Raw genomic sequence first — 26,854 nt, 5'->3', positions numbered from 1 at the left:
TAACAATTCAGTGTGGATATAATAAGGGCCTTTCCGTGCCAGGCTGTGTGGTAAGTGCTGGAGATAAGATGTGCCCACTGACTTCATAGCCTAGTGGGCGGGAGAGGACCCAGCTAGTGGTGTGCGCAGTGTCACTGGAGCTCTGAGCCCAAGCTTCCTGGAGGAGATGAAGCCAAACTGACCCCGAATGATGACGACGAAAGGGGGGGAGGGCATCTGAAGGTTTAACACGGTCATGAGCAAAGGCTGCCGGTGTGTGTGAGACACAGAGTGGTGCTGTGTTGCTGGGGTGTAAACGTGGAGGATGGGAAATCACACTCGCATGTTCGGTGGATCCTTCAGCCGGTGAGATAGAGGATGAATTTTAGAGGAGCATCGTCAAAAAGCTAAACCCGCGGTTGCAGCCATCTGAGAGGCTGCTGCAGTAGCATTAGCTGCAGTTGTGGAGAGGGCTTGAACGCTAGCCTTGGTGGCAGCCATGGAGAGTCATCCTCCAGCTCAGGACACAGAGGAGGAGCCCCTCCGGAAGCGGGAGTAGGATGGACTGGAGACAGGGTCTGTGTTACAGATACTGAGTTTTGATACGTTGATAGGTTTGGACCTTATAATTTGAGATTCTTAAAATACCTCAAATTTTAATAAAATATGATATTTATGGTTTTGCATGAATTCATAGTAATTTATGAATAGTGATTACTGCCAACCAAAGTGCCTTTATTTTAAGCATGGTCTCTTTTTAAGAATAAGTGCTCGATTTGGTCCTTTTCTCTTCTTTCAAAGTACTTAGGTTGAGAAATAATTTAGAATAATACTTTCTGTAAAACAAGATGGCTGGTTTGATGCATCTACTTAAACTGCATACTTATCAGTGCGTAAGGACAGGGGGCACGAAACAAACAAGACACGATCTATTCTCCAGGTCTACACTTGCATTTCTAGAGCACCGGATGTATTCATGGTCTTGGAATTGGAATTACAGGCAGCGTCTCATTTTCATGGTGCTCTTGTTTTGTTTTATTTTTTTCATTTTGTTTAGGCAATTCGATATGTTACCTTTTTTCGGTGACCACTTTTCCTTTTCATTATTTCTTTATTTGAATTGCTGTCAATAGTACCATGCCCAGGTAGGTATTAACATAGCGTAAAACATGCTCTTCCTGGAAACATCCACATCTCCCTGCTTACTGCTCAGTGTGTATGTGTGTGCATGGGGGTGCTTGTGTTCTAGAATTATGGATTTATTCTCAAATTAAGATTTTTATGTGTTAAATTGAATAACTATTTGAGCCAGAAGAGGTGAATGAATATATTACTAGAATGAAAGTCTGTGATATGACCCCGGGATTACTTTGCTTTAACTTTCACAGCTCCACCTTGTGGTTGATAATATATTAGCGTAGCTTCCCCAAAACAACCCTCATTAGCCTATGTATATAGCTGGAGAAAATAGAAGAAAGATTCAGATGCCTAAAATAAAAATAGATGTGGTAGAATAAAAATACAAGCAATTTAATGAACATTAAATAAAAACACAACCGAGTTCAGATTAGTTGGATTTTTGTGTCCTTTTTATTTTTTTATTGCTCACAAATTCAAAATGCTGTGCAAAGTCAATATAAAATACGAAATAACAATGAACCGCAGAAGCTTCTTCATATTTTAAAGAAAACACATTGAAATTTTTGGATATTTATTTGTTCAATAGGGTTTGCAACTCCATTAATTGGATGTCTAATAAATATTGCAGTTTACCAAGATAGTAATTATTATACTTTTTAATGAAATTATACTTTCATATTAGCTAATGTGTCCATAAAGCAGTTGCACCTTAGTTTTTTTAAAAAAGTATTAATTAAGTGCATAACAAAACTCTTGGCACAGCTCCTAGCTGAAGAGCAAGTAAAACTTTGTACTTCTATGGATATGTGTTGTCAAAAGTGTATTAACTGAACAGCAGCACCTCTGACTTAATGAAAAATTAGCAACCCAATTGCAAAATATTTAAACTTGTTTGTAATGTCTTAAATCAGGTGGACAATTCCTGATTCAGAGACTTAAATTGTTCCAGACCTTTGTTGTGCTGGTTATTATGTCTTTAGAGAGAATAATTTCTCTGCTGTTAGAATATTCTATCTTTATTTCATTTAAGTAGATTCTGTGATGTCACGGGGGAAAAAAGGGCCATTAGAAAGTATGCACATTGATTAAATAACCAATTAGCATTTCAAAAAGCAGTAAATAGAGTGGGCTAGAATAAAATCCAAAGAGAGATTAGACATATTCATTCTCCCTCCCCTCTCTGTCCAACTTTTCTCACGCTCTGTCTACATATCCTAATGTCTTTCTCTCTTTCATCACCTTTTTTGTGGTTGTACGTCACTTTGTTTCTTTCTTTCCTTTCTTCTTCCTCTGTATTTCTTTCCCGTTGGGGTTTTAGGAAAGCAAAAAATAAATAAATAAATAAAATAACACCAACACTCTCTACCCTTCACGGTTCAAAACCAATTGAGATAGACCCAAGTATCAGGTAGATGTCAAAATTCCACCTTTTTACTAATACACTGATTTCAGAATGTGGCTTCACATTCACAGCCAAATGGGCTCCTTAATGCCACGTTCCTGAAACAGACAGACTTGTCCACCCAGTCATCGTCACTCGTTGAGAGTAGCAGTTGAGACCTGATGCCTTCTTTGAAAGTTTAGACGTTTACAATGCTGGCAGCTGCATCACTAGTCCTGTATCACAGTGCCTCTTGCTACTTTTGCACTGTTGATTCATACAAATGTAGCACCTTTAAAGGTGGGAAGTCATAGTCCAGAGCTGTGAATTCTAAATCCATGGGTGGAGATTATGTAATTAACAAATCTGAGTCCAACAGAAACCACTTGAGGGGGAAGATGGTTGAGCCCATAAAAAAGCCCTATCATTTTCAGAGGTTGGCCCATCTAACTATTTTCCTTTCTTTGGCCTGATTCAAACCAAAATAGTGCTGCCTGGTACAAAACACATCCAAGTGGATCTTAGCTGTCTTTGTGGTTTAAAGCAGGAAATAAATGATTCATCGCATTAATTGAGACAGGCTTTTGTGGAGACTGAAGACCATTTTCCCAATAATTTAATCCCCATCCGAGCCTCAGTTTCAAGGTCAGGTCAAGATTCGTCACAGCAGCCTGCAGGCAGTTGATAAAGAACAATGTTGGAAGCCAACTGCTGCATGACTGTAAAACCAGCCATAATATAAGCTGCCCCCAATGGCTGGGCCCTGTCGATGAATTTACTGCAGTGGTCCCCAACCTTTTTGGCACCAGGGACCATTTTCACGGAAGACAATTTTTCCACGGCCTGGGTGGGTGGGGGAATGGTTTTGGGATGTTTCAAGCACATTACATTTATTGTGCACTTTATTTCCATTATTATTATAAAATTTTATTATTATATTACATTATATATTAATATAATGAAATGATTATACAACTGATCGTAGGTTGGGGACCCCTGTCCTAAGGCATCCAGCCTGTTCCTGCCTCTGCTCTGTCAGGAGTATCAATCTTCTGCAAGAGCCTATATAACATAAAATAGCTAATTTTCAAGTTGTATTTATATTTCATTTTATCATAAACACACAGATTTAGATGGATGGAAACACACAGGATCAGACAGTCAACTCTTTTGATTCATGTCACTTATGCTCTAGGACTTGAGGTCTTTTTTTTTTTCTTCGTAAATTTACTTGCGAAAAGAAGGAAGGAGTCCCTAGATTATCTACATGAATTATCTACAAAATGATGTTTCCCTCAATGACCATTGAAGTTGGCTACATTGATGCCTCATAAAGATGATAGTACATGACTTACAAAATTAAATGTATTTGCAAAATGAAAATAGTTTCTATTAATAAGTAGGCTAACTTGACATTTAGTCCATAATTCTACAGTGCTTCACTGGCCAAATACTTGCTAAAAGTAAATGAAAGTTTGCATCTATAAATATTGTGAAAGCTTGAATATCTTTTTTTCCCCTATGGGCTTTGGGCTAACATCTTGAATACAGATCTTTAATTCTTAGACTGACATGTATAAAATATGGCTTATTTGAGATAGCAATCTATTTGGCATTTGATTTTACAAATTGATTAAGAAGGAATGAAATCGCATTTCTACAAATGTCAAGTTTTACCTATCACATTTGAGTATGTAATTCAGAACTTTGCAATTCAGATACATCAAAAACGTAAAGCACTGATTATCAAGGCCTAAATCCCATTGTGAAGCTGAACCTTATTTTTGGTCAGTGTCCATTGGCAATTTGTCTTTGTGCTGGCAGATGTGTCTGTTCTTGGCTGGTGCTTAGAAACGGTTCCTTGTGCTCTTGCATCTCATCGCCACGGCAACCAACACTCCTGGTGCTTCACTCACCACACACAGTTCATGCAAAGGGGACGGTGCTCTCTCGTTTGAAATAATAGCATTGTTGGAGTTACCAGAGCCAAACAAGAGGAACTCCACTTCCGCAGGAAACATGCATCTGGTCACAGTTCATTTCACTCTGTACCTTCCAGGGGAGTGCACTGACCTTCAGCCATTCGCAGTTTAGAGAGGAGGAGAGAGAGGCATGGAGAGAGAATGGAAAATAATGAGCGAAAATGAAACCTGGGCTTTCATTTTGTTCTTCTGTCTGAGGGCTGTGTCTGCATTCCTCCTAATATTTTTCTTAGTTGCAGGGAGCTTAACAATTGACACAGTTTTAAGCAATCTATCCTAGAATTATTTCCTGTGTGAATTTCTCATACTGGCAGTAAGTCAACTGCAGTTGCTGGTTGCAAACATTTCTGGGGAGAAAATGAATCAGATTAGGAGTATCAGATTTTAACTTCTGGATTCCCTTGTGCCCTTGCCATTGAGTGGCAGGAACCTGTCAAAGGATGCGTTAGTTTAGCTGTTAGACAGAGAGGGAGGGCAACACAGAGACCTGTGTCCCCCTGGAAGTTGCACTGTTGGCTAATAGCACGCTTTTTTCACTCTCCTGCTTGGCTCGTCATTTTATCCTCCCAACCATCCCACTGCCGTTGGTATATGACCATGGCCTCCTGCCAACCTACCAGCCTTCGATCCTTCAGTTCCGACAGGTCTCACACCCTGAGCCATGCCTCCTACCTGCGGGACAGTGCCATGATTGACGACTCGGTCGTCATCCCCAGTCACCAGGTAAGTGACTTTTTTGCCTTCATCTCTTTGCATTCTGGAGAGCTTTTTAAATTACCTGATGCTAGTAATGTCCTGAGAAAGTTTTCAATCTTAAAAAAATCTTTCTTAATGTAGTCAACAAGCTAGGATAAAAGGGTTTTCCTAAAACGTGAAAAATGTTCTCTACATTTTTTAATGAACAAGGTTTTTCTGAAAAAATATACTGCTTGTTTCTTCAAATATGCCGAATTCTCCTGTGGAGAGTGTATGTATAGATTAGTTTTTTAAAATAAAATTTCTACGAAAGGAAAAAGTGAGGTAGGGTGCATTTAAGGTATGAGATGAATGGTATAGGTTAAAATATATATCTTTCAATATTTAGTCGTTAGCTATGGGGAAAGGCTTAAAGTTTATTCTGGAATATTTTAATTTTAGTTATGATTTTATCGATTTGGGGGATTGGTATAAGGAAAGAGATGGATACCTGCTCTCTTCAAAAACAATTACATTAATGTAATCTTGTATCAGTGATATAATTTAAAAGGGAATGCGTTCAAAAAGATTCATTTTAAATGCACTGGTCCTATATTTTTGAATGAAAGTTTTTTCAAGTGATACCACTTCCCCATGATGCTACTTTTTAGATTTCATTTTATTTTACTTTAATGGAAGTGAAGTGTTTTTATTAAATCCAGTGTTCTTTGTGTTTAGGTGTCAACTCTAGCCAAGGAGGCAGAAAGGAATTCTTATCGTCTAAGCTGGGGCACTGAGAACTTAGACAACGTGGCTCTTTCTTCCAGCCCTATTCATTCAGGGTGAGTAAATCAATATGATGTTCCAGATCAAGAGGAAAAAGAGATGGGAGTGAAAATAACAGCTTTGTCCAGTAGCTTTCGCTGATGGCCAGCTTACAGTGGAGGTGATCTTTGTTTAAACTTGCAAATAACATTGCTTTATCCAACATGGACTCTATCTACACAAACCAACCAGCAAAAAGAGTTGATTTCAGCATTAAAAAAACTGACTATTGTTTTAAAATAATTGGCAGAGTTGCGTCAAACAGCTTGCTCTCTAACCGGAACATCCTGGTGGCCTCCCTACTACTGTTCACCTGTTGTCTTTAAGACATCTTTTAAAAAAGGAGCTGAATCATCTGATTTCTAGAAAGTTTCTATTTACTAATATTAACTGATTGGTTTGGGGAAATAAATGCCTTTCTGACATATTAATGCATTTAAAATAATATTTACAGAAGTTTGACTCACATGAGTATGTAGAGGAGTTTATATGCTGTTTGAAGTGGGGATACAAATAAAAAGGGAAATTCGAACGCAACCAGGCAGGTTCTGTTAAAGTTGTTGTCTTACAGTCATTCAGAGAGGACAGACACCACGGTTTCAGCCCTGCTTCCTGTTTACATGAACTCATTACAAAGTAGGACTTTGAGTCAGACTTTCAGACATACTTAACGTTGTTCTTAAGGTGTTCAATTATGTGGAATAAAAATTCTTTAAGGAGTTTTAAATTGTGACAGTCTTGCAACTGGTTTTTTCCTTACATTTTTAGTAGTTTGAAATAATATGGTAATATCATAAGTATATGTAAAATTCTCATTTTCTAAATTTAATTACTTTTTAAAAGCCCTACCCATATTTTACATAACAAAATGCAATACTTTGGTTTTAATTATTATCCCAAACTCCTTGTTCATATCCCCATAACTATTTTGAGAAGGAGACCCTTTCTTGTTTTTATTATTCTAAAATATTCTCCTTTCAGGAAATCGTTCCAAGATATTTTAGTTAAACATGTTGGACTTCTTGGTCTAATCTTCTACTAACTAAAGGTTCATAGAAGAAAAAAATCAGTTACGGAGGTATTGAAAGTAATCATAATATTTTTTTCCTTGTGAAAGAAGTGAAAGCTAGTTCCTGATGCAAGAATTATTCAAGGGAATTAAAAAACCAGACAAATTAAATCTCATTCAAATTTACTTACGTGTAAAAAGATAATTAAAATCTCACACCTATAAATTATTCAAAAAACAACATTGCATTCTGCTATTAGATTTCTCAACAATAGTGAGTGAGAAGGAAACGAAGGCTGGACATTGAAGGATAATAGATAAGAATTTAAAAACCACGACGAAGTATTTAAAGACCACATCCAGCCTGCAAAGTGATGAGATTATTTTAGATAAAATGTAATTAATTATTAATAACTGCATCTACAAAGGAGTCAGTGTCCTGGTAATACTTCAATTTTTAAAATAAATTATTTACACTAAAAAGGAACTTCTTAAAGAAGTTTTTTAATTACTGAAGGGCAATGAAATACTCAGTTTAAGTACATCAATTATACACCAACTGTGTAAAACTAGATACACCTATAAATAATTATGGTTGATTTCTTATAATTAACCAACAACATCCAATGGCTAAAGATTAATTATTTATTAAGGTAAGGATCTTTAAAACCATAGCCTTCAATAACCCAATTTTTCTGTCAATGTCAAACATTTAATATTGACTCTAATTCTCAGCTTTAGCTGTACATTAGAACCACTTAGGAGCTTTAAAAAATACTGGTTCCCCGGCCTCAACCCAGACCAATTTCATCAGAATTTCTGTTTTGGGGCCCTGTCATTAGTATTTTCTACAAGAGCCCGTAGTCCAGATGTTTTATATAAACCATTAGAAGGGGAAAACTTTGCTTAGTGAAGCTTTGTAAAGGTTATTCAGGAGATCTAGTTAATTAATGTACAGCTAGTTCTATCATATGTTCTTTATCTCTTCCATTCACATATGTATTCATTCTTCACACATTTATCTAATTCCACAGAGTACCAGAAATTTTGCCAGGCGCTTAGGAAAATAGATAAATAAGGTCTATCTACTGCCTTTAAGAAACGAACCTACATGTTGTTATTTAAAGGTGGAAGACACTTGATCTGTGAAAGAGAGAGAAGCATCGTGGTAGAGCATGTGCTTTGGAGTCGGACCTATCAGGTTTCAGATCCTGACACTGACAATGTGTGACACTAGATACAAGTTACGTAAAATCTCTGAGTTTCAGTTTACTTATCTGTAGGATGAGAGTTATATTATTGATCCCAGAGAGGAGATTTAAGGATTAAATGTGTTTTAAATAATTAGCACTTTCCCTGGAAAGAAAAAGCACTCAACAGATTGTAGCCATTAGTATTTATACAATCCCCATACACATGTTCCAAACCTTTCACAAACTGCAGATCAGTTAAGCAAAATGTATCCCGAATCCTCTAAGTGACAATACCAATGTGGCTCAACACATAATGGTAATGTTTGACTTTTTGTTAGTTTTATCAGGTAAATTAGCACCTATTAGTGGCTCTAGTATTTGAACAAACACAATGCCACAGATGACTCTAAAAGCATGGGTAATTATCACTGGAAACTCCATGATTCTGAGTTTCATGGTATTTGAAAGCAGCCCTGATATTAGTGTATATGAGTAACATTCCTCATACCATGTCATGTGACACTGATTTCTTGTAATTTTATTCATCATATACCAGGTTTCTGAATGGTATCTTTTATATATTTTTTTTTGAGGAACTCAGTTTCCTTTTCATTAATTGTGTAGGTTCTTCAACCACTTCAAACTTTGCCCAAAATGTAAGAAAAAAATGACATTTTGATAGGGGGATAATAAAGTTAGCTTTTTATGCACATGCCACTAATTTGTATGTATATGTTCTATTACATTTAATAAAGGCATTTTAGGTATTCTATTAGGCATTAATAGAAGACACAGCCTCTAAGTATTGGCGATTTTATTTTACCTCTAGTCTATGTTTCCAATGACTAATGTCCATGACTAGAGAAGAATGGGTATGAATGATTTAAAAAATCTGTTCTGCCCCTAGATATAGCCAATACCTGGCAAATAAAAGACTAATAGTAATATTTTTGTTGTTCTTTAAAGAGTTGCCTACTGATTCACAATGACTCTAACCAACAGTTACTTCTAGCATCCCATTCATGATCATACCAAAACAAGCTTGGGCAAGAGTTTAAATTCTACAATTCTTCATTTCCTAAGTGCATGATGAATTAGAAGATGTAAGGCACAGTTCCTAGCAAAAGCTGGCTTTATAATTCATCTTAAATATCGTTATTCCAAAGGCCATCAGTTTTGTAGTGTTGTAATGACAGCAAGTGCTAACAATTACATGTCAATTCATGATGTTGTTAAGTTAATTTGGTTGCTCATGTATTTTGTAACACTCTAGGGGAGTTTTTTAGACACGTGAAGATAGACGAAGAAAATTGGTTTATAATAAGTAGCAAAACAACTGTTTTGTAAAATTAGATTTCTGGTCCAATAGACATGTACCCTTTTGTATGTCATCCAGTGTTGGGAACACAAGAGAACCATGTGAAACGTATGGAGGGTTTAAGGAAGAGCAGACCTGTACCTAGAAGAAGAGTAGCAGGCAGAACCGTAGAGGGATTAGACACTGTGACCCATGGGGAGGACAGCAATCCCCAAAGCTGGGAGCAAAGTCTTGACGAAAGCACTAAGACTTTGCTTGCATAGTTTTTTTGTTCCCTTCTAGTAGGTAATTAATGTTACCTACTCTGCCTTGTAGTTTATGCTACTGTTTGTCCTTGAAGCTATACTTTAAATTGTGGCTTTCTGTTTGCATTTCTTCTGTGGTGGCCTTAAAGGGCATTATCATTATTTTTAAAGAATTACAGGTATGAATGGAAAGCTTTTGCATCAAAACTAAGTCCATCAAAGTCCATCAAAACTAAGTCCATCCTAAAAACACCAAAGACCTGATGTTTTTCATTATGATACCCCTTGATGTTTTGCTGCATTTTGGACACTTAGACTTTGTCACGTGCCCTCACAAGCCGATGTTGACTGAGGCTACAAATCCCATTTGCAGTGATTTTATAACCTCCCCAGTTTCCTAAACTGGGAGTCACCACAAAGCCCCATCCCTCGCTCTTCTCTCGGCATTTGTGTAGAGCTATGTCTCATCTGGATTTTCATTTTCTTTGATGAATGCTGTATCGGTATATAAATAATATGTTTCAGTTGAAAGTCTCTTCTGAGTTCCTTTTTTATATTTCACTGTCTCCATTCCTTCTCTGTGCTAAAGTATCTATTCTGTTGCAGCCGCACCTCTCCATGTCTCGATCGTGACAACAGCAGGTGAACTTCTGCATAATTCTCCTCTGACCACGCCGCCTAGTCCTCTCCCCCTTTCGCCATCTCCTTCTGCATACCCCTGCCTCAGGATGCTTTAGTGTGAAGATACCTAGCCAAAGAGACAGTTTTATTGAAGGTTATGATTTTAAGTGGCACTTACAAGGGTTTTTTTGTCTTGTTTTTTTAGTTTTTTTAAATACCATATTCTAGGTAAGCCAAAGGCTGAAAGTTTATTAAAGCACATTTCCTTGCTAGTACTGCTTTAAATGCAACCTTTTGATATTTTGGAAATTGTACTCTAGAATGGCTTAGTCAGTGTTCTAAAAATATTCATTATTCTGTTATTTATTTTGATGAACTTATTTTTAAAGGTTTCTATCAGACTGCTAATTATAGTATTTTTATTATATAGTCATCTATTATGACACTACAGGTTGTCAGTCTACAAAAAAGACAGTTTTATATTTCCTTTTTTTAAAACTTTTATCACCATCCTTAAACTTTTTCTCAAACACACACTGAATATTATCTTTCTATGCATGAATGCAGTGATTGATAAATAATTGGTGATCTTAATATTTCGAACCACTTTTTTCAAAGCCATTTTCCATCAGTTTTTCAGTTTATGGAATTGGGAGGGTTAGGAAGGGATTAATGGTATTATAAAGGAGAAAGAACTCAAGGTGTGAGTTTCTCTCAGTACCTCCAGACTCAGATTTAATGCGAGGCCCTCTTGCTATGTATGCGTGGATCACTGAAGCACCCTGGGGATGTTTTTTTCCCGTTCTTTCACCTACTAACTCACTCTGAATGCTGCAATCTCCTCCTCCCCGTCCCCATCCCATGGTCCTGAATGAATTAAAAGAAAAACTAAGGATTAGTAACTTTTGGGGTGGAGGATGGTAGTCCTCAAAAGACCGAATCATTGTTTACCGCTCCCTCCTCTGAAGCATGTAGCTAATCAAATTGCGTATTTATAGGCAAGTCATTGCATAATAACGGTTGATTGCTTCTGCTTTTATTCCTTTTAAATTGTGATAACATTGTATCTCACAATTTAGAAAACGTCAGTCCGAGTTTCTACTTTGCATGATTGCGGAATTTCATTTGGAGAGTGAGATATGCAATCAAAGCCAGTGTGTCACGTGATATTTTTTTGTCTGTACAGCCTTAAGTCAATGTTTAGTGCGGTATGTGTACACATTTTCTGCAAAGTAGCTGTTTTAACCAGAGAACAAATATAATGTATATTTCTTGAAGTCATAGCAGTTTATTTTCCAATTAGGAATTTTTTCAGAGCATCTGAAATGGAACATTTCAGTAGGTTTCCCAACCTAGTTAACAGTAAATGGCACATAGAATTTTAATACTGAGAGGTGACTTAGAGTTTTAATCGAAATCTGTCCTTTTATGGATAAGAAAACTGAAACCTAAAGATGTTAAGTGACTTTCCTGAGGTTGCAACATTAATTCAAGACAGATACATCTACACCGAGGAAGAACATGGTACTCACTACATTATCCTGTGCTCTGTGATGATAGTATTTTTAAATCTTATTTAAGTAGTAAATTTCATAAACTAATAAAAATTCCATCATCCTATTAAACTATTTAGCATAGTGTAGTTGCAGGTTCATTCTAGGTATTCAATAAATGTTAGTTTCTCCATTTATTTTTCAGGTGGTGTATTGTACTATATTATCATTCTTAAGATATTCAAAATATATAAAATCCTATGGTTGTAGAGAAAGGAAAATGATGAGAACAAGCATTTATTGAATTCTATATGCTTTACCCACACATGACTTAATTCGCACCACAACCTTTAATGGTAATAGGATTATCTTTCATTGACAGGTGAGGCTTCAGCCCAAAAGATAGATGACAAAGCTGAGCTTCAACCCATGTACCATCTCCTCTGTACATATTTAACCCTATGTTTTTACTTTGATTCTTCCCATCTCCAAATGTTTCTATGCATTATATTGTCACATGTTTACTGTCTTGCAAACGTGAGAAAAATCACATTTATTCAGTCAACTCAGATTTGTGAATTCATTCATCTCATGACTCACAACTTCCAACCTTTCCTTTTTGCTATGATACATAAACGTAAATGGTCTCTTACAATTTGCTTTTTTGCAATTGTTTTATACATTGCAGAATAACTATCCTTGACTATTCTCTAATTCTCTTACCTGTCCAAGTAGTGGCAATTTTTGATATTCTGATATTTTTAATCAAAATGCTCAAATGCTTACAAAATTTTATACCATAAACTATTGAGATTAATTGGTTAGCATATTGACTCTTATCAATAGACTTTTCATCAGCACTTAGATACAAATTTTAGTCATTATTTTTCCTATTCCTTCTTATTTAAAGAAAAGATTTCTTTTATTATGCAGTTCCATAAATTCAGCATTTATTAGTGGTTTATCTGGCAATTATATTCTTTGAGTCTAATTTGCTTAGAAATTTTTTTGCTAGATTTATAAACATTTTTACTCATTTTCACTATTGATATTTAGCTCTTTTGTGTCTTCCAATCTTATTATGTCTTGTCATCCTTCTGTTTCACTTTCTTTTCTCTCTTTGCTTTCTCTGTCTAAAGAAAATTCTGTCACTAAAACTTGTCGGCTTTTTTTTAGTCTGTGTCCCTTAGTTACTTGACAAAAACATAAAGGCTTGTCTTTTTAGAAATTTAATATTTTTCTCTGAATTATGCATATTGGCACCTTAATTTTTCCAATTCACTTTGCATTTTGGTGCAATACTTAAATATTATTTTCCAGATCTATAATGACACAGAGATACTTGTAGGTAAATTTATCTACTAAAGCAGCTTAAGTCTTTAAGTATTTTTATTTTGATTTCTCCATCTTTGGGCTTTCTTCATATAATTTTCATTCCTAATGAAATTGTTTATTGTGTTAGGTTCAAACTCTTCGTTTTTGTTTACTCCCACTTCCTACTGTCCTCTATCGAGAGAAATAAATATATCAGGTCTCTCATTTTGGAGCAAGAATCGGCCTGGAGAATATTTAACGTTAAGGATAATCCTTCCCAGCTGCTTTGCTACATCTAAGTTTAGTGATTTGAATGAATTCTGACTGCTCTGATTGTCCAGAGACCAAAGAATTAATTTACCTCCTACTTTAGCCTTCTCTGTCAGACATAAATATATACAACTTGCCCTTTTCACTCTTCCATTCATTTGCTTATTCAATAGTTATTTATCGGCTACCTACTATGTGCTCCATCCACGCTGTGCTAGGCACCAGGGAACACAGGAAGAAATATAGAAAACATAGTCACTGCTTATGGCACTTACAGCTCCTATATGGCGACTTATGTAGTCACTTCTCATTGACCAGGAAAGGAAGCAGTTCTAAGCAATGACGAAAGCATCATGGGACGTCTGGGATTTAGACTGTGGCAGTAGCTGCTGTATCTTTACTTGCTGTACCCTCAGTTCCTAGCAGGGCACCTGGCACTTAATAGGAGGGTGACAAATGTTGCATGAAAAAAGGAGCATAGAAATTAGGGACCAAGTGAGAACAAAGAGAGGAACAGTCAGAGACACAAAATCAGGGAAAGTAATCTAACATGTAGTTATGTAAACACTGTTATAGTCAAGAACACAGCTACTTCAATTCACTCTTTAGAGAATGAACCACCAGAAGATACTCTACATATTCTTCTAGATGGAGACTTGATATTATATAGGCCATAAACCATCCCTGGAATAAATAGAGTGTGGAAACTTCTCAATGCCTTCAAAAGGTACAAATAGTATTGAGGATTGACAACATTAAGCAGATGTGTAATAATAATTCCTTACTAGTTTGAGTTCCTGTTAGGAGCATCAATGGAGATAATAACCAAAAGATGAAAAAAAAAATCAAAGGAAATATTAATCTTAATTCTCAATGAGTCAGAAATAGTGCAATGAATTTGGAAGCAGCACTAGTTGAAACAAAATTTTTTTCTACTTTTTTTACACAATTCTACATAATATCATACCCAATGAGAATAACAAAATAGAAAGAAAATCTTTATATCCGTCTAGAAGCATTATCAGTTTTTTTTTTCATTTTTTTGGAAACAATAGAACATTTTACAGTCAAGTAAAAAAGAAATTTTCAAAGAATTCATATGTAAAGGCTAGTAATAAGAAAAGCAGCATTTTCTCATTACATTTGGACAAAGACCAGAAACATCAGCACTTCAGTACTGAATTGTTGATTGTCCTTTCCAATTTTCACCCCTTCCTGAGCACTGGAAGGACCAGGTGTGAATGGTGGGCCCAGCCTGGCTCCTGCATGTGGGAAGGAAGTGCCCCCCCCTCCTGGTCTCATACTGCATGACGTGCTTCCGGCAGACACTCTGGGCTCCTTCGCACCCGTTTTTATTACTAGCAACAGGATTTCTGTTTAATAGCATGTTTAATGAGTTCTGTGTTCTGCTATGAAGACGATGCTAAGATATTTTTTCTTCATTTGTCTAACAATAACATAAATGTATTGTGTTTATATCCCATCACTTAGCTCTGATGAAATACCTTGCAAATGTTTTAAATGTTATGCTGGAGACAATGTCTAGGTGTGGCAAAGCTATCGTGGTATGATTCTGTGCTGGTTAAGTTATAAGTAGATCATGCTACACCTCGATTTTGGTGTAAAGATCTTGCAAATGCAACAAAAATGGGGAAAGGCATTAATGTAATTTGTGTTAAGAGTGTTTCTATGTGTCTTTGTGTATGTGTGCACAGCAGTTAGATTGCTGCGGTGTTTAATTTTTGCTCCTTGACAGAGTGCGTGCCTGAGAGACTTTAACGACTGTTATGACTAACACAGTGACAAGCGTTCAGATTAAGCAGGATTAGGATCTGTTAAGAGCACTCCAAAGGAACAACTTCAAAGTCAAGACAAACCTCTTCTCTTGGTACACTTAAATAAACAAACCAAGTCTCCTCCGATTATAGTTCTCCTTTCCAGGAACACTTGGTTGTTCCCTGTCCAGCCCCTCTGTTTCAGTTTCACTACTTAAGAAGTGAAAAAGTATATTCTAACCAGCAAATTGGTTCTATCCCAAACATTTAGTTATTTTGCTTTCTTCCTCTTTAGAATGTAATTGGTTAAAAACCTGCATCCTAGGTAAGATGAGGTTGGAGCAGGATACAGAAAAACTGCAATTTGGCGTTTCCTTTCTGCTGTATCCTTGTACTATTTCAACACGTGGATTTTTCAGGACATACATATAAGGAAGCAGAAGTCTTTGTATTTATAACCAAAGGAAACTTGTCAACATTCTTTATATAATTTCATTCCATTTTCTTTCAAAATCAATTGGACATATTTTTAATTTACAGTTTATATTTAATGTCACTATTGTCAACAAAAGTCAGAATTTTTCCTTAGTTACAGATTAAAATAATACAAAAATAAAATAAAGTCATTGCTAGAAAGTAAAATAATTTTTAAAATTGTTATACCACTATGCATTTAAATAATAATAAAAAAAGAGAGATGTTTCAAAAACAAAGCATTATGGAGAAGAATTTACTGGACAAAGCTTGCTTATCTGCCTCTGATATTTCAAAACGTATCTGATCTTCTATTTTGTTTTTAGTTTTCTGGTTAGTTTCATGGTGGACGCCCGCGGTGGGGCTATGCGGGGGTGCAGACACAACGGGCTCCGAATCATTATCCCGCCTCGGAAATGTACCGCCCCAACGCGAGTCACCTGCCGACTGGTCAAACGCCACAGACTGGCCACAATGCCGCCCATGGTGGAAGGAGAAGGACTGGCCAGTCGCCTGATTGAAGTTGGACCCTCTGGTGCTCAGTTCCTTGGGTAAGGGTTTCTGATAAGCCTCCCACTTAGTCGCCGACGAGCTTGTGGCCTGTCCACGAGCTCACTAGGATGGAATGGAAAAAGGTACGTCAAACCGTTTTGAAAGAAGATTGGCTCCTGTGACATTTTAAAAATTGGAAGTAGCACCTTGGTGTTTGACTCCACTCACATGCCTGTTATTTCGAGGCATTAATGAGTTAAACATGCAGGTTGATTATTATTCTTTCTCTTTGGATGTGGTAGTAGCTGCTAGACTCCCAATGTGAATATAACCATGTTTTAGCCAAAGGTAGGTATTTTTTTTTTCTCATCTGAGAACGTTTAAGTGGTAAAGTCATAAAGAAAAAATCCTGCTCTATTGCAAACATAAATTGAAAGTCTCACGTAATTACGAAACAGAATCATTATTTTCCCTATTGGAAAGCAGGGCTGGCTTTAGAGAGTACCTAAAAACTTAGTCTATGTGATTTGTTTTTTTCTGCTATCAAAATTGCTACCCTCAGCTTTATAATTACACTGGCCGTCTATTTAGCCGCAGTCTGCATTAAGACAAAAACATCAAGACTAACTTCGGCCATGCTCCTTTTAGCAATTTCGAGCAGAAATTAGCATTTCTTCTTTCTCCTGTTTGTTTGTACGGCTGCAATTCCATTAAAGTGGCATCTCAATGTGCCAAGAAATGACGAGCTACTGCTGAACACCAGCGACAGGATGAAGTTTTGGAGGGGGACAAGTTTCAAAACACTTTGAAACAGATCAATTGTATTTAAGTCTTGTCATATCAAGTCTTGGTGCTTGAAACACTGGGAGAAAAATCCTAAAATTTATGAACTCTTGCTTTGCCAACGTCATATGGGGGGAGAGGTTTTCTTGCTTTAGAACCCGAGAAATGTTCTAAAGCTTTGTAATTTGGAGCAAACTATTAGCAGGGTTGCTCCAAATTATATTCACACCTGAAAAGGGGTGTGTTTATAGTTCCCAGTTATACAAACCACCTCTCATGGCCTCCTCTCAGACAGACCAGAGTTTTAAAAGGAGCCTGTGAAGTTCTGGGTTGCATTAGAAAATGCCATTATGTTTGGAGTAATTCCCTGATGATTCTTTTCATATTCAGTATATCAGACCCTTTTTCCCCTGATGCTCAGGTAGTTTTAGGCTTTTTTAATAATCTTCCAATCTGTTGGGGAATATCCATGAAAACGTCTGGTCTCTGGACAGAGCAGAGTTTTTATCATATTCCCAACAGCTTGTCTTTCCTGTGGAGCATTTTTTCCCCTTTTTCGGCTCGTGCCCTGGCGGTGAACCCACAGAGGGACCGACCTGACAGCTGGTGCTCTCCTTGCGCAGACGCGCCTCCATTGCACACTTTGGGTCTGGGTTCCTCGCTCTCTGTGACCAATGGAGTGATCAGAACCAAACGCAGTGTGAAACCAGAGTTCACCCTGTGGATCAGCCGGTGATGCTGGGGTTCTGTGGAAAACCATACCTGAAGCTTACTTATGTTCTTTCTTTCACTGCTGCTTTGGATGTACTCAGTAAACTTCACCTGCCAACGGCTCCTCCCCCACTTAATGAGGGAGAAAGCTTGGTCAGCCGCATCCTTCAGCTGGGGCCTCCTGGAACCAAATTCCTTGGGTAGGAGTGACTTAAAACAAATTGATGGCTGCTGGGCCCCCATTCTTCTCCTTCCTCTGCAATATGATTTCTCTTTTTGTCATTGTGCCCATGACATGTCCCTCTCTATGATTTAAATTCTGTATAACCTCTCTTTAGTGGACCATTTCTGACCCTTGTGGTATGTGACTTTTATTTTTGAGTGATGTTTTTATATCTTTTCCCTTAAAGTGCTGTGACCTTCATTTTCGTTGAAGCATGAGATCTGCCTAGTCGTACCATGTGCTAGTTACGATGTTGCTATGATGAATTTGGAGTCTGTACCAAAGCAACCTGGACTCAAAAATCAAAAGTCTCTGTGTATTTCGAGGATGAATGTGACCTAAACCTCGCAGGGTAGTGCATGTTCTGGATCCTGGATATAATAGGCATTGGACACAGTTGGCTGTTCTGCTGAAGGGCTCTGTTAGGGCCACGCTGTGTACACATGCCTATTGTTTCCTTGAATGAGGAAAATTGAAGCAAAAACCGTGAGTGCATGGCTCCTTAGTTCACAAGTAGTCAACTTTTCTTACATCTCCTCATTTATGACACATCAAATTATGCAAACGTTTAAGCCATTTTCTCTCTTAAACCATTTTGTCATTTGCACCTTGTAGAAAATGTTTTAGGAGATTGGCACATCTCATAGGTATGCATGCACATTTCTTTTGGTTAAATGTGTTCTACTTACATTTATCAAAGGAGAAGTTCCAGAATGCCACATGCACTCACAGGGAAACATCATTTGGCTTAAGGTAGCAGCATGTACCTGAGGACTGGTGCCCCTGAGGTGGAGTGCTACTGTGTGACCATCTGCTAGCCAATGGGCTCCAGAGGATGGCCCGCTCTGTCCCTGTCCCCAGAGAGAGGAGAATTCCAGGTCACTTTGCAACAGACAGAGTGGAGGTGCTTGTCTCGCCGTTGGTTAGCTCCCGTCCACACTAAACGTTCTGCATTGCTGTGTCAGGCCCGTCATCGTGGAGATCCCGCACTTCGCGGCGCTGCGAGGAAAGGAGAGGGAACTCGTGGTCCTGCGCAGTGAGAATGGGGACAGCTGGAAAGAGCATTTCTGTGAATACACCGAAGATGAACTGAATGAAATTCTTAACGGCATGGATGAAGGTACCTTCAGATTAAGGGTTTTAAAAGAAATGTACAGTGGAAGCGTGAACATGATGCATTTCTTTTCTATGACCTAGCAGGGGAGTGTGTGTGTGCATCTCCAATCATGTATGATCAGATTCTGGGACTTCTCACTTTGACAACCTAGTTGTGCCTAACAGTCAAGAGAAACATAGTTGTTGCTCCTGCCTCTATACTGAATTGTAAATTATTTCTAAAAATGAACAACTTTCCCTAATTCTTTAAAATTCCGTGATCCCCTTAGTTCAAAGTTTTTACATTTAAACCAGTCTGATTTTTTGTGTTGCCTTAAGTATCTACACTAATGCAATTTATAAAGAGCTCATGATCCCATCTTCCTGATGTCATCAGGGGAATATCGAAACCCTGAGTACATAATCACTGATCTTTTTTATGTCCACAGTGACTAATTCAGACACAACCATCCCACTGAAGTAAACACATAAACATGAACCTTTCCCTTCCAAGACAGATTTTATTTCTGCACTGTTCCCCCTGAGAACCCGAAGGTCCATATTACTTCTTAAAACCACAATAACTGGCCTTTGAGCTAACTTTGAAATTTGCAAAGAAAAGGAGTTCATAAACGACTTCCTCTCCATCACATGAACCAAGAATAGAACAGGTTCATTTTCATCCTATATTTGTCCTCATGGCCTCTCGTTTACAAAGGTGGCCCTGCAATGAGCACCTGGAATGAGATGCTTTTCTTTCACAGAGCCCTGGAAAGTCCTAGTTTTCACAAAAGAAAAAGAAAATGCAAGCTAAATGCTGGCAGGTCTTGAAAGATTGCAGTTTTTCTTTCTTTTTCTGATGTTGTTAGGTTAGCCCTGCCTTTTCAATCTTTCTATTGTTTTTTTTTAAAGAGTTTTGCTGCCACTCTGTTCACTATTAACCATGCTGATGGGTTTGCTAGAATGCTTTCAGAAGGGAGTCCTTGCTGTGTGAATGAAGGCGGGTCATTTCTTGTCTCAGTGCTCGATAGCCCAGAAGACCTAGAAAAGAAGCGCATCTGCCGAATCATCACGCGAGACTTCCCGCAGTACTTCGCGGTGGTGTCGCGCATCAAACAGGACAGCAACCTGATCGGCCCGGAGGGAGGCGTGCTGAGCAGCACGGTGGTGCCCCAGGTGCAGGCCGTCTTCCCCGAGGGGGCTCTAACCAAGCGGATCCGCGTGGGCCTGCAGGTACGCCCATGTTAGGTGCAAGTGATTCTAACATGCATTTTATTCCGGTGATTCAAAATGACCTTATCAAATGAGAAATAAATTGTGTTAAAGAATCAAATTATTCCTGGGTGAGCAAAAAAGCTGCCATCGGAGATCACAAGTCTCACGAAGTTTTAGTGATACAGTGATTAGTGGTCGTACGAAACATGATTGCCATGTTTTAAGTTCACCAAATTGATTTCTAAGACAAACAACTGCTCTTTGGGTAACAAGTTGGACATTAAATGTAATGATATATTGTTTATTTTAATATTTTTCTTCACTTGGAAAAGGCTCAACCTATGCACAGTGAGCTGGTGAAGAAGATCTTAGGCAACAAAGCGACCTTCAGCCCCATCGTCACTTTGGAACCTAGAAGAAGAAAATTCCACAAGCCAATCACCATGACCATTCCTGTCCCCAAAGCTTCAAGCGATGTCATGTTGAATGGTTTTGGGGGAGATGCACCAACCTTGAGATTACTATGCAGCATAACAGGTGAATCATACATGACAGCGTTAGTAGAGAGTTCTGGGGAAAGAAACTTGGATCATTGTAAATACGGAATTACCTTTGCCATAAGATGCCTGCAGGGTTATATACATTAATTCAAGGCAAGCATTTTAATTACATAGAGAAAGGAAAGGTGAAAAGAAAGGAACTAATATTCACTAAATAAAGTCTTATGCCAAACTAAACTGTTAGAGACTTTATATGCATAGCCATTCTCAGCTTCAGAGTAACCCTATCAGGAAACTTTAATCCCATTTTGCTGAAAAGGAAACCAGGGTTGAAAAAAGTTCTATAACTTGCCCACATTATACTATAGATATTTGGCAGAACTGGGATTCAGACCCAAGCTGATATTACCTCCAAAGCCTGGGCTTCAAGCCTTCATTGAAGACATCACCTATATCTGCTGGAAAAAAATAGCACTTTAAATAATTATACCCAATAGTTCAAACCAAACTGTTCTATCTAGGAATTGGTTATGTCTTTATCATTGAGCTATGGAACTAACCCTGGAAAAACGAAGGAAAGGTTTTTAATGATTAACTAATTTTTGGTCTTTTCAATTGGTAGTTATATGTTTCAGACAACTGCCAAACGCTCAAAAGACGTTCCCAGAACGTTGCCTTTTCATAACAATACCACCACAAATGGTGAGAGGCAAAAAAATCCGCACAAATAATCTGTTTTAGGGCTACAAAATTTAACTGATAATTTCCCTATTTATCAATAATTACATGGTGTTGGCATTCAGTAAATATTAATGCTTCATTAGTAGGAACAATAACCATCTCTGGTGGTTTGGGTATTGTTAGAATTTTTTTTTTCCCATTTTTCCTTCATATTGGCAGAAACGTTCACCTTTGTGTTGTTTTCTCTCTCTGTTTCTCCCTTCTTATTAATATGTTTTCTGTACTTATTATAGAGAACCATTGAGGTTATCCCATAAGTTTAATAATATGACAAAATTTTTAAATACATGGACGATAACGAGTATAGAGAGAAATCGTATATATGTTTCACTTAATGAGCTGTTTCCCAATGCTCATTTCTGATTACTACCTATCATTTTTGGGTATCTTTCCCATAATTTTTGCTCCATGGGTATATGATTAATCTTCTATAATGTGCAACATAATGGCATGGATGTGAAACAGTTGAGACCCAAGAGTGTCTGTGGCACCCCCTGCCTTTGTAACGATCAAACGAAGATACCATATGGGCCTAGACACCATCTAATCTACATATTCTTAAGACAGGTTTCTACTAAACAATTTCTTAAATATAATTAAAATTATTTTTTAATTAATAAGTATATGCATGTATTAATTTAACAAATACTTAGGTATTTGGGGTTTTGCATTGCTATGTTATATAGTTATGCTAAGAATATATATTTTAAAGGCCTCCTAGAATAAACTTTCCTAACCTTTCTTTGATAAATCATTCCCTTCTTTAAGAAACTTCGCAGTCAAGATTTTTGTTCATTTCAAACATATATTCTTCTTACAGCACTTTGACTAAAATTTTGTCCTTATCTATGTCAACTTAGTTTCTCGGTGGAAATGAGAGACAGGTAGTCATCATCAGCCTTTGTGATGATGTTTCTATGGGCAGAGGCTACCCTTTGGCATTCATTAATTTTTTTCATTCACTCTGCATTATTTATTGAGTTCTTAATATTTTCCAAACCTTTTTTTTTTTATGGCCAATCTTCAGTTGTAAATTTAGAAGAAATTTCATTTTTTGAAAATAATTGCATAAAATATGAAGTTCAGGAACAAAAGAATATTTAGTTTGTTTATTATTTTAACCAAGTATTCAGCTCCTTAGTTGGCCAAAGGATTTTTTAAAATAATCAACTGTATACAATTCAAAATTATCTTCAGAGCCCAGCAATTAGGATGAAAGCTTCAGAATGTCAGGCAGAGAATAGAATGCCTAGTAAACAGTTATTCAAATAACTTGCTTAAATTTAGTTCCTTGAGGGGTAGTGTCTGCTGTTTGTTTTCAATGTGTCATTTTTTAGCATGTAGTTTTTAGTCATTTTGTTTTCAATGTGTCATTTTGAGGGGTGGGTGGGATTGGGCTGGTGAACATAGAACCACAAAGACTTTATTTTAGAATCCAGAGTTTGGATCTTTGCCTAATTTTTTCCCCAACAATCATATTATTTCAGGTGGAACCACCCCTGCTCAGTGGGAGGATATCACAGGAACTACGCCGTTAACATTTGTCAACGAATGTGTTTCTTTTACAACCAACGTGTCGGCCAGGTACGCTTATGTCGCGCAGAGAAGCCCACTGTGTTATCGTCCCCCTCCCCCTCCACAAACCTGCCTTTTGTTTTATCTTGTTTATTTATTCTTTGATAGCTATTTTTGTTTCATTTTAAATATAGGATGCATTTACTTTCACATTTTAAACTACACATGTCAGGAAATGTAATAGTGACGGTATAATGACAAAGGACTACCGGTTAGATTAAAATCTAAGAAAATGAGTGACTGTCTGCTTTGGCTGGATGATTCTGACTCAGGCTGTAGCAGCCACTGCTGATTTTTCCAGTCTCAAAGGTCTCAGGAGTGATAATTTCCTGTTGTCAACAAAATAGCCTCAACCACTTTTCCAACAGAACAATAACAAAAACACAAAGCCCACTATAGTTTGCTTAAATGCCTTGGAGGTTTCAGTGGCTCTTATACATCCTGACACATTTACGTATCTCCCATTTATGTATTACGCGTTTTCAAAAAGCTAAAGCTATCTGGTTTTATTTCTTATGCCTACTCAATTTATTAATTATTAACTCAATTTATTAATTAGTTCCTGTTTTTATGGTCTTTAATTGATTACTAAGCACTTTCACATTTCTTTAATTTGATCTGACAACTTTGTGACTTACATAGGGCAAGAGGCATTATGTCCATTTTACAGATGAGAAAACTCGAGTTGAGTGTGATTAAAACTTAAATTCCTATTTGGCAGGTAAGGGGGAAGAAAAGATAAAAATGCATGAATAGTTACATATAACTGCACAGCTATAGCTGGGCTCGGTGGCACATGTTTGTAGTTCCAGCCACCCAGAGGGCTCAGCTATTGAGTCTACGCTTCTATGCGTCAGTGTGTTCTGCCAGTTATGTACCTACACTCTAAGGCCAGAAGATAACATGTTCTGAATGAGGGATATAGACCAGAGGTACTAAAAGAATTCAGAGGAGGGTGCTTGTCGTATTGGGATAAAGAAGATGTCCGGGAAGAGGTGACTCTTGGGACCTATGTTGGAACCCAATAGAAAAATACAAGTGGAAAACAGAATAACATGAGCAGCGAAGCAAAGATTGATTCCAGAAGGTTTAACGGAGGATGGCGACAATGATCTGTGTAGTCCATCACTCAGAAACAATGCTGGAATGTTGGCTAGCAACACCGTTTATAGATGGCCCTGTAAGGTAGATCAAGAAATGAGGAGTCACCATAAATATACATAATTTTTATTTGTCAATTAAAAGATTATTTAAAAAGCTCCCAGAACTACATGAAAATAAAAATACAACAAAAAATAAAAGGAGTTGCAGTAAAAATAAATAAATAAATAAATAAAATTCAGCTATTGTGTCAGAAAATGTAAAAAATAAATAAATGAGCCAGGGACAGTAGCTCATGCCTATAGCCCCAGCTTGGGAGGCTAAGGAAGGAGGATCACTTGAGGCCAGGAGTTCGAGACTCTGTCTCTACAAGAAATATGAAATAAATACAATTAAAATACCAAAAAAAAAGAAATGAGGAATTATTATGTTCTGTACTAATAATTTAACTCCCAGACAATTAAAGAAACAGTGAATGGAGTTTGATCAGCAGAAAGAGGAAAGTAATATTGCGTGCCTGACATGAGCCAGGAACTACACTGAATCTTAAAAACATCATGCTTATTGACCTACACCAGACGCAAAAGGACAGATATGGCATTATTCCACTTATATGAGGTGCCAGGAATAGGCAAATTCATCGAGACAGAAGGTAGAAGTTACCAGGGGCCAAAGTGAGGAGGAAAATGAGGGGTTATTGTTTAATGGGTGCAGAGTCTCTGTTTGGAATAATGAAAAGTTCTTGAAATTGATAGTGGTGATGGTTCCACAACACTGTGAATGGATTTCACACGACTGAATTGTACGCTTAAAAATGGTTAAAATGTTACGTGTATTTTAGCACCATAAGAGAAAAAGAAGAGAGATGGATCAGGAACTTGAAAGAAAGAGATGCTAAAAGGAGAAAGAAATCGCAGGAATGTTTAAAAATTGTGGAAAATGAATAAGAGGAAGGAGAGTAGTCACTGGGGAAAGGCTCCAACGCGAGGGCATAGGGGATACACCCTCGGAAGCGTATAGAAACAAATGGAAGACGTGTCCACAGGATGGCCTACACTGTCCCCATGCAGCTGTCTTTCCTAGAGCCTGCGGTGAGGGGGAAGCTCGAGGAGTGTCCTACAGGTTTGGCAACGTTCCTGTACCGAATAAAATGACATTTAAGCAAACACTTGCCAAGCCTTGTCACAGACGAAGCTGCGGCTGGTAATCACGATGTCATAGAGCCAACAATTTCTTCTGTGAATTACATTCAGCAACATTTAGGAGTTCTGGAGCAGATTTTTTAAATGGTTGGGTCAATCCAACCCTGGTGATTGCAGAGTTCCTTGGAAAAGGACGAGGAAATGGGGAACAGCTGGGTAGATTTCAGGAAATGGCATGAAGAAGAGGAAGGATGGAGGAAAACCGAAACTCATACAGTGAGATCCTGGATTTCGATCGAAAGGATTCGAAAACACAGACCATACGTTTCAGGAGACTGAATGCTCAGGAGAGTTTGCAGAGAAGAAACTTACAAATACAACAGTTAATAGTTGCTCTTAAGAACCTGCCATATCTTTCTCTCTTCCCCTCACTCTCTTCTGCCTCCCCATCCATTCTGTCCTTGTCTTGCTCTCCCTTTCCTTTGACTTTATTGACGATCTCCCGCTCTCACATCCTTCTTTTTCCAAGAAGCGTTTGATGATGACTTTGCTCACACTGAAGGAACTGGTGTTTTTTCCAGTGGTTGCTTTAAACTTTAGGTAACTGACCTTATCTCTTTTTATAGGTTCTGGCTGATAGATTGTCGACAGATCCAAGAATCCGTTACCTTTGCCTCACAAGTGTATAGAGAAATTATCTGTGTACCTTATATGGCCAAATTTGTAGTGTTTGCCAAATCGCATGACCCCATCGAGGCCAGGCTGCGATGTTTCTGTATGACTGATGATAAAGTGGATAAGACCCTTGAACAGCAAGAGAACTTTGCTGAGGTGGCCAGAAGCAGGGATGTGGAGGTACTGTATTAAAAAAAAACCCAATTTATACCATTTTGTTATACCTTTATTAATAGGTTATATTTCAAATAGAATTTAATAAATAGAATCATAAAAAATGAAAGACTAGTCCATATCTTGATCAGTTAGAAGGTCAAGGTCCAAAATCTGCTGGTTTAAGTCCATTTGGACCTATCCTAGAGGGATGATCTCAGCATATGGGAAGAGGTAAAAAGATTCCTTTAAAGATTGTTTGGGAAAAAATGATGAGTTATTGATAAATTCAAAGTATGTAAGTGACTGTAGCATTTTAAGTGTTTTTGGCTTTCCTTGTTGTTCTTATTTTTTAAGAGTGAAAAAAACAGTCTAGGAAATACATTCTTTTGCATAAATGTTGAAGGAGGATATCCAGTGCTTTTCTGTATTACTTTTTCTTATTTCAGAATTTTCCATCAGTGTACATGTTTGGTTATTAAAGTCTGGTAACCTGACTCATTGTTATGTCAAAAGTTACCCAATCGGAAATTTAAATTTAGGATTTCGGCCAGGTGCAGTGGCTCACACCTAATCCTAGCACTCTGGGAGGCTGAGGCAGGAGGATCGCTTGAGGTCAGGAGTTCGAGACAAGCCTGAGCAAGAGCAAGACCCCGTCTCTACTAAAAAAATAGAAAAAATGAGCAGGGTGACTAAAAATAGAAAACAAAAAATTAGCCGGACATGGTGGTGTGTGCCTGTAGTCCCAGCTACT

At 37.5% G+C, this 26,854-nt stretch overlaps 1 protein-coding gene across 1 annotated transcript in view; it reads left to right on the top strand.

The window, feature by feature from the left end:
- ANK2 (ankyrin 2, neuronal) overlaps positions 1–26,854 on the top strand; it is a 263,985-nt gene that overhangs the window by 200,249 nt on the left and 36,882 nt on the right. Inside the window, exons 24-32 of the mRNA XM_012655073.1 lie at positions 5,103–5,205; positions 5,896–5,999; positions 16,021–16,245; positions 17,782–17,880; positions 18,869–19,023; positions 20,020–20,231; positions 20,546–20,750; positions 22,942–23,038; positions 25,899–26,127. Coding sequence (XP_012510527.1) covers positions 5,103–5,205; positions 5,896–5,999; positions 16,021–16,245; positions 17,782–17,880; positions 18,869–19,023; positions 20,020–20,231; positions 20,546–20,750; positions 22,942–23,038; positions 25,899–26,127 — 1,429 coding nt within the window. The remainder of the gene's footprint in view (positions 1–5,102; positions 5,206–5,895; positions 6,000–16,020; positions 16,246–17,781; positions 17,881–18,868; positions 19,024–20,019; positions 20,232–20,545; positions 20,751–22,941; positions 23,039–25,898; positions 26,128–26,854) is intronic.

This window comes from Propithecus coquereli, unplaced genomic scaffold (genome assembly GCF_000956105.1).
Source record: "Propithecus coquereli isolate 6110/MARCELLA unplaced genomic scaffold, Pcoq_1.0 Scaffold46, whole genome shotgun sequence".
NCBI classification, from domain to species: domain Eukaryota; kingdom Metazoa; phylum Chordata; class Mammalia; order Primates; family Indriidae; genus Propithecus; species Propithecus coquereli.
This window is presented reverse-complemented; position numbering and strand designations above follow the sequence as displayed.